The following is a 12,677-nucleotide window of genomic DNA, read 5'->3' as shown; positions in this document are numbered from 1 at the left end:
CTACATTGACACACGCACTGACACTCACTGCACTAACACACTGCATTCATTGCACTAACACACACACTGCATTCACTACACTGACACACACACACTGCATTCACTGCACTAACACTCACTGCACTAACACACACTGCATTCACTGCACTAACACACACTCTTCATCCACTACACTAACACACATACTGCATTCATTGGGGGGAGGGGGGGCCCAGACCTTGTGCTTTGTCAGGGGCCCCAAAATTTCTGGTGGCGGCCCTGGGCAGAGTACAGAATATTTGATAGAGTCCTAACCTCAACATCTGAGGAAAGGGATTTAGGGGTGATTATTTCTAATGACTTAAAGGTAAGCAGACAATGTAATAGAGCAGCAGGAAATGCTAGCAGAATGCTTGGTTGTATAGGGAGAGGTATTAGCAGTAGAAAGAAGGAAGTGCTCATGCCATTGTATAGAACACTAGTGAGACCTCACTTGGAGTATTGTACGCAGTACTGGAGACCGTATCTTCAGAAGGATATTGGTACCTTCGAGAGAGTTCAGAGAAGGGATGCTAAACTGGTTAATGGATTGCAGGATAAAACTTACAAGGAAAGGTTAAAGGAACTTCAAATGTATAGCTTGGAGGAAAGAAGAGACAGGGGGGATATGATAGAAACATTTAAATACATAAAGGGAATCAACACAGTAAAGGAGGAGACCATATTTAAAAGAAGAAAAACTACCACAACAAGAGGACATAGTCTTAAATTAGTGGGGCAAAGGTTTAAAAATAATATCAGGAAGCAATACTTTACTGAGAGAGTAGTGGATGCATGGAATAGCCTTCCAGCTGAAGTGGTAGAGGTTAACACAGTGAAAGAGTTTAACCATGTGTGGAACAGGCATAAGGCTATCCTAACTATAAGATAAGGCAAGGGACTAATGAAAATATAAAAAAAATTGGTCAGACTAGATGGGCCGAATGGTTCTTATCTGCCGTCACATTCTACATTTCTACACAGTTTAAAAAAAAAACAAAAAAACACACTAATCTTATTTAATCTTTTTATGTATATAGAAGTACTACATTACTAGTAGCACACAGAGTGAATTATGTTGAGGCCAATAACATTTTAAACTTCCCCAACCTTTAAAATAACATTTATCGTCTAAACATGTTTACCAAGACAGTTCCATGCCTATCCTATATTAATACATAACATGAGAATGGACAAGTTTGAGATTTAAGATATCATTTACGTTTCATAAAGACAGGGATTTTACAAGGTTTTTTTTTATTTTATAAAGTATTGCTATAGTTCCCATTACTGTAAAAGGTGTTTGCAATGTAAATGAAGGAGACATGCCTGCTAAATGAATTTGATTCTTTCAACGGAACCCCCTACATCTGCAGATTGTACCTTTTTTTACTTTTTAACTAATTAGTACGTGCCGGACATACCTGAGAAGGGACATTCTTTGGAGGTTCAATTCTAATGGATGGATCCCATTCTCCTGGAGGAAGCACAGTCACTTGATCCAGAAACTCATCGATCCCAGCTAGTAAGTCTCCCCTGTCTTTTGCTTTATATGCAACATCATGAAAAATCTACAAATAATTGAGGTTGTAACATTTGGTATATTGCACAATCTAATTACAAATAACTACTCTCACCAGTCAACTAGTAGAATTATTGTATACAAATACATTTAAACAGATAGGAACGTGTTAGACCATCTAGGGCAGGGGTGCCATAAGGTAGATCCCCGGATATTTTAAAACTACAGCTTCAATGATGCTTTGTCATTCTAGGCATGCACCGAGGGAGTTGTAGTTGTACAACATTGGGGAATCTACCTTTCGGGCACCACTTATCTAGGGTGCTCACTAAAAAAAAAAAGGTCAGGCTCATTTTGCTGATCTGTTCTTTAGAGTAGCACACCACTAACATCTGTGGGTTCCTTTACTGTGATTTATTTTAAGAATTTTATTATTTTCAGGTGTTAACCGTACTTATTATTTTCAAATGGGATTTTAGATTTAGAGGAGATCTCTAAATTAAATGAATACTTCCATGTTTACTATTCATACAGACTTTATACCAGTAAACATTTCAGAATAGTGCTATAAACATACAATGGGCGCAACAGAAAAACTGAAAAGGAGTAGAGAAGAAAAGCTTGCTATTTGTGTACTATATAAACAGAAATGGAGAGAAAAACAGATTCTGAAAATTTTTATTTTACATACCTCATCTGTCATTATAGTTGCCATTGATCTGCCAATTTCATGATATTGCTGGGCTTTTCCAACTGGTCCCAACAAAATGAATAGGAATCTGATCGACAAATAAAAGCAATTTATAATAATAATAATTCCTAAATATCGGCTTTGGTATCATTATCACAGATGTTAAAAAACAAACCCTGACCCACCCTGCCCCCATCCCCCTCGCACCCCCTCTATTCTTCTCACTCTCTACTAGACCGAGATTCCTCTCTTCTCGGACTACTTTACCTCTCTTTAAGTTCAAAACTCAGAACCAAGATATAGTTACCACGCCTCATAGGTCATAGGCCCTACCCAACGGGGTAAATCTGCTCATAGCTCAATGATGAGATAGTTATACCACTGCCAAAGATCCATCTCTCAGCAAACCCCAGACCAGATCAAACCATTTAAAAGACCCGACGAGGGCGTACCTGACACCCCATACATAAACAAACCAGGACTTCTGAAACAAGGTATGATACTGCGATCATAAAGTACTATATCCCACTCGATCCCTCCAAAAACCCTCCCCCCCCCCTGAGCAACTTCAGCTGTGAACTATGATGCCTAGTTATCAAGATGTACAATGTCTGTACTATCCTTGTTCTGAGAAAAATAAAGAATGGAAAAAAACCAAAAAAAACAACCAAACCTGATGAATAGGTCTTTAAGAAACCCAAGTAATTGCTACCTAGATTTTTATACTATAGGGTCAGGAAAACAAACTCTTTTTCCTGGCACTATAGGGTTATTAGGTTCCCCCCTCTCGCTGGGCTGAAGGGGTTAAAACCCCCTCAGCCACTTACCTTAATACAGCACCGGGCTCCCACGGCACTGGTGACCTCTCTTCCCTCTGCCGACGTCAGTTCCGAATGCGCATGCATTCAGGTAGACAGGTAGAATGTGCATGCATTCAAAGGTCAACGGTCAGGTAGACAGCCACTAGAGGCTGGATTAACCCTCCATTTAAGCATAGCAGTTTCTCTGAAACTATGTTTTCAGCTGCAGGGTTAAAATTAGGGGGACCTGGCACCCAGACCACCTCATTGAGATGAAGTGGTCTGGGTGCCTATAGTGGTCCTTTAAGAAACATACAGGAAAGAGGTTTGTTTTATTTTGGATTAAAATTAAACTATCTAACCTTGTGGGAATAGGGACCTCTGTGAGTCCGGTAAGAAGAACTGCTGGAGACAGACGCACAAATGCCACTATGGGACGTTCCAAGAAATCAAGTTCGCCAACAAGAACATTAGATGCCTCTGCACCAGTAGGAATTTTTTTCATGAAATGAAGATCCACCTTATAAAACAGAAAGAGGATCAGAAGCAATAGTATGCATTTAGTATATTGCCATTCAAATGAGAAGTGTAGCAAGATTTACAAAAATATAAAAACGTAAATTATGTATCCCAAACAATTACACTAAGGCATCATTTGTACAAGTTGATTTCTTTGGGGCTTTAGACTTTTGCCATCTAAACAGTATGGCTTTGCATTTGACAATAGCAGTGTTCCACATGTGTGGTATTAACAAGGGAAGGAAGAATGAATTGTTAACTGGCACTTAACTTGTCACTGGCATACCAAAAATAAAAATAACTTCTATGCTGACAGGTGCATACGCAAAGACAATTACTAATAAGTATAAATAGGTATTGGAAGTGTTGTATACATGTCTATGTGAATGGGATACAGAAAAGTGCAGTTAGATGTATTTATTAACAGGAAGAATACTAATTGTATTTTTTTTTAACAGGAAGAATACGTTGGGGCTTTATTGGCTTCCAAAAACATCATGGGAAGCAAAAACTGTACAACACTGGTATAAACTTACTTATTTTAAAGTATATGCATAATAAATAAATATTTTGTTAACTTATATTATTTCTGAGGAACAATACCATATTTAAAGAAATTTTACAGGTCTTTCATAATTAGCAATGAGCATCATCCTACATTTACACCAGGATAACAGGCAATTATAACTGTTCAAGAAAAATGATATATGTACATCCATTCAAAAACAAAACATTGTCTCAAAAAGCATACCTGATAATTAGAGATTATCCTGGCTAATCTCCTATCTGAGCACACAACCACTAACAAGATACTTACTAAATATTTATAGATCAGAGGTAAATGCTATGCATATACCATATTTGTTTGATTGTAAACTATTTGTGGGGTTTGTCTTTGCAGGTCCTATCAACCACTGCAGGAGCCTGCTTTAAACAATGTGGAGCGAATTCAAAGCTTTTGATGAATTACAATATACATTAAAGGAAGCTTGTAGATTACTGTACTTAATAATTGTGTAAAAATATTTGAGAATTAACATTCCTTGTAAAAATATACAAAAGTTACAATCCAAGTTTAATTTATTTTACATGCTTATTGTTCGGTGTAACTGCAATTACCGGTAGTTAATATTTGAGTGACAAACAGGGCAGATATTATAATCCAGGAATGATTTTGTGAAATATTTAATAGATATAGTCATAAGTATTCCTCAAGGCTTTGGGATGCACTGGATCTTGAATAAATCTTGAATTAAGTGAAATATAATTTGGCCAGATTGATTGCTACACTTGCCAACACAGTCCAAATTCCTACTGTTGTGGATTTTAAACAGAATTGATGAAGACCTTCACCTTGCTTAGATCCACAGCGCTACTATTCTCATGATTTGCTCCATTCTTCACATCTAGAGTAGCAAGGGTAGGCTGTGGAGAAACAGAGAGACCTGGGAAAAAACAAGAGAGCAAATGGCTTTCACTACTATATGTACACAGTTTATATGGCATCAACATAACCTGGAGCACTGTACAAGGGTGGGACAGGATATACAGTAAATCAAACAAGGCACATTTACAGTAGCATAATCTGCTCAACCAATCTTGCCTGCTGCTGCAGGTTCATACAGACCAATCACAGCACTTGCAAGCACTTTCAATGTTAGAGCATACCTGACAATCTGCTCAACCCAACACTGGTCTGGAAGAGAGAAAGTTGCATAGAGCACTGTGCAGTGAGTGGACCTACCTAGCAAATGGACAAGCCCGCCTGTTAAAGGGCTCACCTGCCCCTAAAGACGGTGGCCAGGCTTACTGACCTGCATTGAACCCTGCTAAAGAGCTATGTGCCTCCCAACTTTGTTGATTTTGGTGGTACAGACCTGAATTTAGGGCCCTGTCCTGCCATCACGACAGTTCCCTAGTGTCCAGCTTTTGGGGACTGTCTCTAACAAGCATAGTGTAAGCACATCATTAGGTGTGCTTGGTAAAGGGCACTAGGACACTGCATCGAGTGGTGAAACAGTGCTCCATGCAATATCTGCATTCAGTGGGCTTGCCTTAATAGAAAGGTTGGCAGCCTGGTGTGTATTCATGCCAGGTTGACCTAGCCGTAAAGGGGTGAACACACCCCCTTCCTGGACATATCCACCTTTTTGAGGCAGAGCCAGTTATCACATTACAGGCCCATTGGCCGCAGCTTTGCAGCTATCAGCTCTGTCTGCTCCTGTCACTTCTGAACGTGTAAAACATTTTCTTGCTGTTGGAGCTACTCAGTGTTTAATTTCCATCCTTCAGCTCAAACAGAACATAAAGGTTAAACATTTTCAGAAGTGATAGGACCAAGAAGAACAGATTGTTGCAAAACTATCACAGTGAAAGTGCTTGTATTCCACAGGGTCCTAGAACATTCCTTTATGCCATGGTTGGATTAGCATAGGGAATGATGGAGCTGGAGATACAGGCCTATGCCCACTCACTAGGCCAACTGAGATATAATTTTTTTTTTGTTGTTGTTGTTAGTACTCTTCACATGCTGTTGCTTTGTGCAAAGGGAATTAAGTATAGAAACTTAAGAGGGATATAGGGGAACAAATTTATGAGGATTTTCCGGCACTGAAATTAGTTGAGGTAAAGCTGACTTTGCACACGGTTTTGCTGTAGTCTCTTTAACACTTTGACGTGCACATGTCCCCTTTCTTTTACACCAATTACATATACCATTCCTCTGTCCCAGACTGCATACCAGGAGCTTCTGCGTGCTAGTAAGAAGGTAAGGAGAGGAGTGAAAAAGTGAATGTTGTGGAGCAGTCCCCAGAAAGTATAGAGCGAGCGCATCATTAAACACATTTGCGCTAAGCTCAGAGCACTGTCTGCATAGTAACCCCTTAATTGGCCAGCCTGCATGATTGCCAAGCAGCCTGACATGCATTCATGTCAGGCTGACCTTCCAATTCTTCAGACATACCCACCACCTTTCTAGCTATGTCTGCCACTTTGGGCTGTGCCAGTTACATGAGTCTAATATTTTACGCTGCCCATCAACGTTCTGCTTTATCAGATGCTGCTGTTAGAGGGTATGGATGTGCTCCAGAGATGAAAGCGAGAGATTAGCATAGGGTATGCCTTTTCTTATAGCTGTATCCTGTGAGTTTTCCCTCCTGCACCACCTACAACAGATATATGACACTGGGGATGTATAACTATTTTAGTAGTATTTCCTGTCGATAAGATTCTCTAATTAGGCTCATCGTAATTGTCAGGACCAGGGACAATGGGCTCTGAATCTGGCCTTGCTTCCTGCACATACAGTTTGTTTGTTCTCCAGTCTGTTCCTTTCTACCTTGGACAGACTGAGAACAAATATAACAGGTGAATGTGTATCATTCAAAGACTGTACTCTCAGTTTCTACCACAAGGTGGAGCTCATATTTTTAATTGTATTTAAACACAGTGGATTATCCCTGTTGTCAAGGTGATCTGGTACAGCCATCATCTTACTTTGCAAACATTATGTCAAGGATTTATTTTCTATATATGTGTTTATATTTTACATCAACTGTCAAAGAAGGCTGGAAATGTTAATTTTTTTTTTTTTCCATTGAAAATTTTTATTTCTCGAATCGCAAGAATTCGAGTGTTTTAATGTTGCACAAAAGGGGAGGGGTATAAGGGTACAGAATAAAGAGGGGGGTGGGGAAGGGAAATAATACATTCAAGGCAGTCGGTTTTAACAGTGTTAGAAGCTTACTTTCACAATTATTACAAGTGTTATAGAATAAAACAAAGTAACACATAATATCACCGTAATACTTAAGAACACAGCACATAATAACAAATAATAACATAATAACACGGCAGGGCGGCCACGCATCTGCGTTCTTGAATATACCCTGCACACACATACAATTAATCCTGTATCGTTTGGTTTGTGTCTTTGGGTTATATCCTTTGAGCTCTGTTAATAGCGGGTACCCTGTTCATGGGTCAAGGGCTTCTCTACCTAGTCTTGTATGTAGAGGTGACCGTGTTGCTAAGCCCGTGGTGTTATTGGGGTTTTGGCTACAAGTGTGTCTACAGAGGGTATAGTATAGTGTGTTAATTCCAAAAAGGGTTTCCAGATGTTTACAGCACTTTCTCTGCATATGTGTGAGGTGGAGGCTAGAAGTTCATATTTGTAGTATTGAAATATCCTGTCTAGTAGTTCCTTTTTGGAGGGACACCTAGTGGTCTTCCAATTTTGTGCTAAGAGGTGCCGTGCTGCCAGGATTATGATGGAGGCTATCTTTTTATCTGCTTTCTTCCAGTGAGAAGGGAAGATCAGTAAGAGTGTCAGTATTGGTGTCAAGGGTTCTTTATGTCGGAGTAATTGTTCCAGGAGTGAGTGAACTTGTGTCCAGAGCGTTTCTATCCCTTTACATCCCCACCATATGTGCATCATGTCACCTATGCTCTCGCAACATCTCCAGCAACGTGGGCTGGCACTAGGATATATTTGGTGGAGTCTTTGCGGTGTCAAATACCATCTATATAACACTTTTTTATGCGCTTCCACGTGCGAAAAGCAGGAGGTAAGGCCCGAAAGGGCAGTCAGTGCTGATAGCCATTGCGTATCTGTAAGTATTGGTATGCCCTCCTTTTCCCATTTTGGTACAAAGTTAAAAGAACGGGGGGTATTGTAATCAAGCAAGGCTCGGTAACATAACGAAAGGGATTTGGGTTTTTGTGGTGAGTTTTGGCATCTAGCTAGAATCTCCATTGTGTCCTGCAGTCGATAAGGTTGGATCTGGGGGTTTAGGGCTACATGGGTGGAGATAACGCTTTTTAGTTGCAAGTACTGGAAAATACATGAATTAGGAACATTAAATTGGGATTGTAATACCGGGAATGGCTTGAGTCCCTGTTGTGTACATATATCTTTGATAACCTTCACCCCATGTCTGGACCAGGTTTTTAAGGATAGCCAAGGCGACAATCTCGTTAAGGCTTCGAGAGGAGCAGCTACGCAGAATTTCCCCTTCTCTGTCACTGTGGCCATCAATCTGTCCCAGTATTTGAGCATCAATATGGAAGTGGGATAAAGGGATAGTTTTGGTGGCCTGTGTATCTTCGGAGACCACATAATGTGGAGTAAAGAGTGCGGTTTAGATCTATCAGATTCCATATCGGCCCATTGGAACGTATGTTTGGGAGCATGATATCGAATGGCAAAGTCTAAAGCGGCTGCTTCATAATATGTGATTAATTTCGGCGCCCCCAGGCCACCCCTAGCTCGGGTTTGCTGTAGTATAGATATTTGTAATCTTGGTTTACGTTTGCTCCAGATGAATCTGGAAATGATAGTTTGGATGGTCTTAAGGAGGTGTGGAGGTACCTGTATTGGCAGCATCCTAAAGATATAGAGGATTTTTGGTAACAGCACCATTTTGACAGTGTTAATCCGTCCTAGCCATGATAAATGTACGTTTCTCCATTGATGACACAGCGATTTACAAGTCTGTGTGATCGGTCCATAATTTAGTGTCAGCGTTTTGTGGGTGTGCAATGCTAGCTTCACCCCTAAGTAGGTGATATAGTGTTGTCTCCAGTCAAACTGGAAGGATTGTCGAAGCAAGTCTACTCGTGTTGCCGGTATGTGGGGAAATGTTAATTTTTAACTTGAAAATGAAAGAACGGAACATATTGTTTATCTGAGGCACCACATTGTATTCAATTGTTCATGAGCCTGTGGCTGTCATGAGGGCAGTTTGGGTATATTAGCTTCTTCACAGTTATTTTCTATTTTTTTTGCAGCCAACAAGCACCATAGGTAGGAAATGCAAAATCATGTTGCAATTGCATAATGAGAAACAGTCAAGAAACATAAAAACTGTGATTTCAGTAGTTTAAAAAACAAAACAAAAAACATACATTGCTGCCATTCAAACTATGTATCAGAATAACCTATCAAGTGTGCCAGGACCCCCAAAAAGCCAAAATAAATTAAAGGCATACTATAGGCACCATCTTTTGTTTGCTTAAAGGACCACTATAGGCACCCAGACCACTTCAGCTTAATGAAGTGGTCTGGGTGCCAGGTCCATCTAGGGTTAACCCTGCCTGCTGTAAACATAGCAGTTTCAGAGAAACTGCTTTGTTTACAATAGGGTTAATCCAGCCTCTAGTGGCTGTATCACTGACAGCCGCTAGTGACGCTTCCGCGCTTCTCACTGTGATTTTCTGGAGTCCAATCAATGAGATGAGATTGGAGGTGTTGGTTAAAGCTGCTCTGCCCTATAAAAAACACACATCAGTTCTGGGTTTGCTTTTCATAAGAAGCATTGCCTGATGTGAATGATGCCTCGCACAAAAGAGCTCTCAGAAGACCTACGATTAAGAATTGTTGACTTGCATAAAGCTGGAAAGGGTTATAAAAGTATCTCCAAAAGCCTTGCTGTTCATCAGTCCACGGTAAGACAAATTGTCTATAAATGGAGAACGTTCAGCACTGCTGCTACTCTCCCTAGGAGTGGCCGTCCCGTAAAGATGACTGCAAGAGCACAGCGCAGACTGCTCAATGAGGTGAAGAAGAATCCTAGAGTGTCAGCTAAAGACTTACAAAAGTCACTGGCAAATGCTAACATCCCTGTTAGCGAATCTACAATACGTAAAACACTAAACAAGAATGGATTTCATGAGAGGATATCACAGAGGAAGCCACTGCTGTCCAAACAAACATTGCTGCACGTTTACAGTTTGCACAAGAGCACCTGGATGTTCCACAGCAGTACTGGCAAAATATTCTGTGGACAGATGAAACCAAAGTTGAGTTGTTTGGAAGAAACACACAACACTATGTGTGGCGAAAAAGAGGCACAGCACACCAACATCAAAACCTCATCCCAACTGTGCAGCATTATGGTGGGGGCATCATGGTTTGGGGCTGCTTTGCTGCGTCAGGGCCTGGACGGATTGCTATCAACGAAGGAAAAATTAATTCCCAAGTTTATCAACACATTTTGCAGGAGAACTTAAGGCCATCTGTCTACCAGCTGAAGCTCAAAAGAAGATGGGTGTTGCAACAGGACAATGACCCAAAGCACAGAAGTAAATCAACAACAGAATGGCTTAAACAGAAGAAAATACGCCTTCTGAGGTGGCCCAGTCAGAGTCCTGACCTCAACCCGATTGAGATGCTGTGGCATGACCTCAAGAAAGCGATTCACACCAGACATCCCAAGAATATTGCTGAACTGAAACTGTTCTGTAAAGAGGAATGGTCAAGAATTACTCCTGACCGTTGTGCACGTCTGATGTGCAACTACAGGAAACATTTGGTTGAAGTTATTGCTGCCAAAGGAGGTTCAACCAGTTATTAAATCCAAGGGTTCACATACTTTTTCCACCCGCACTGTGAATGTTTACATGATGTGTTCAATAGAAAAATGGCAACATTTCATTCTTTGTGTGTTATTAGTTCAAGCAGACTGTGATTGTCTATTGTTGTGACTTAGACGATGATCAGATCACATTTTATGACCAATTTGTGCAGAAATCCATATCATTCCAAAGGGTTCACATACTTTATCAAAATTAGTTTGGTTATTTAGTACCAACTATAATGTTTTTACATTAATAATAATGTTTTAAGTGGTTATTTTTAAACTTGATATTACATTGTCTTTATCAGTACTTACTGTTTTTGTCCAGTAAATGAGGCTCTGATTGCTTCTTCCCAACCTCAGCAAAAGAACGCACCATTGGGATCAGATTATTGCGCTTCTTCTCAATTTGATGGTGGTGTTTCTTCAAAAGAGCCTCCTTCACTTTCACACGCATGTTATCTCCTAGCTCATTTGCAGAATCATGTTGATCCAAAATCATGTCTGTAAAGTATTAGGAATATAGGAACGATACACAAAATATGAACATAAAATATATAGTCAAAGACTTTCAAGAGCTCTTGAACATGTGACTTATGAAACCTTTTGAACATGAACATCTTGAACATTTTGCAAGTATATTTTTACATAGCAAAACTTACCATTAACTTCCAATCTATCGTAAATAATCAAAGTGCAATTTGCAATCATAAAACATAAAAACTGTTTTTGGTTACAGTAACCCTTGCATTGGTTGTCTGTCCCCTCTCTTACAGCTCAGTCTTCAGGAGAGATGTCAGGAGAGTGGGCAGGGACTCTGCAACTATTGGAAGCCTGTTAGCATGCTGTATTTGCCGATATCAAACATCTATTTTGGACAGAATTATAATTAACATTAGCCACCTGGAACAATTAATCGGGGATGGCTAATGATGCCACAATGAAGCTGCCAGAAGTGGTTACACCTTGGGTAGCAGAGGGGTTAAACTCTGTATGTGCAGCATTTCATAGCAAGACACTGCACTTGCAGACTCCAGGCACCATTACCGCTTGAAGTCACTGAAAAGGTATTGTGGCTGGCTGTGTATTTTACTGTTAACTGCACTGAACGGGGACTACTGTTAGGGTTTGAGTAAATTAGGTTAAGCAGACAGATGCAGCAGGTCAAAAGACGGTGGCTACAGAATTCAAAGGCAGAGTCAAATTCTGTGGGAAGAATGTGGCTCCCCACTATCTTAAAATGTTACTAGTCGCCACTGCTTCCGATGTAAATGAACTGTTACAGTGGAGAATAAGTTAGATATGGGGTTGCATATTATTGTCCTAAGAACATTACGGGCAAAACAAACATTTTCTTGGAAAGAAAAACTTTACCAACAATTCTTAAACAATTTAAGAATTATGCAAAGAAGTATGAATTATCAGGAATTAGAAGCAAATTTCAAATTTCAGAGTCAAAATAGACCAACTGAAAAAATAGTTTTTTGATAATCTAGCTATTGATGCCTAAAATGTTAAATTCACTTAACATTCTTTATACTTCAGACTGTCTCTCTTTTACGTGTATCAAGGTTTTAACCCTTCAGATGTAAACCTAGCAGTTTCAGAGAAACTGCTAGGTTTACATTGCAGGGTTAATCCAGCCTCTAATGGCTGTCTTCCTGACAGCCGCTAGAGGCGCTTCCCCGACGCTCAATGCAAAAATCGCATTGAGCACACAGAACGTCCATAGGAAAGCATTGCGAAATGCTTTCCAATGGGCTTTTTAATGC

General features: G+C 40.0%; 1 protein-coding gene across 1 annotated transcript in view; it reads right to left on the bottom strand.

Moving 5' to 3' along the window:
* Positions 1-12,677, bottom strand: part of LOC134569204 (electroneutral sodium bicarbonate exchanger 1) — a 240,494-nt gene that overhangs the window by 30,503 nt on the left and 197,314 nt on the right. The window contains exons 6-10 of the mRNA XM_063428122.1: positions 11,221-11,409; positions 4,904-4,995; positions 3,394-3,551; positions 2,232-2,319; positions 1,443-1,589 (exon numbers count right to left, since the gene is read on the bottom strand). Of these exons, the coding sequence (XP_063284192.1) occupies positions 1,443-1,589; positions 2,232-2,319; positions 3,394-3,551; positions 4,904-4,995; positions 11,221-11,409 (674 nt within the window). The remainder of the gene's footprint in view (positions 1-1,442; positions 1,590-2,231; positions 2,320-3,393; positions 3,552-4,903; positions 4,996-11,220; positions 11,410-12,677) is intronic.

This window comes from Pelobates fuscus, chromosome 1 (genome assembly GCF_036172605.1).
Source record: "Pelobates fuscus isolate aPelFus1 chromosome 1, aPelFus1.pri, whole genome shotgun sequence".
NCBI classification, from domain to species: Eukaryota; Metazoa; Chordata; class Amphibia; order Anura; family Pelobatidae; genus Pelobates; species Pelobates fuscus.
The sequence above is the reverse complement of the archived record's forward strand: the minus strand, read 5'-3'. Positions and strand labels throughout refer to the sequence as shown.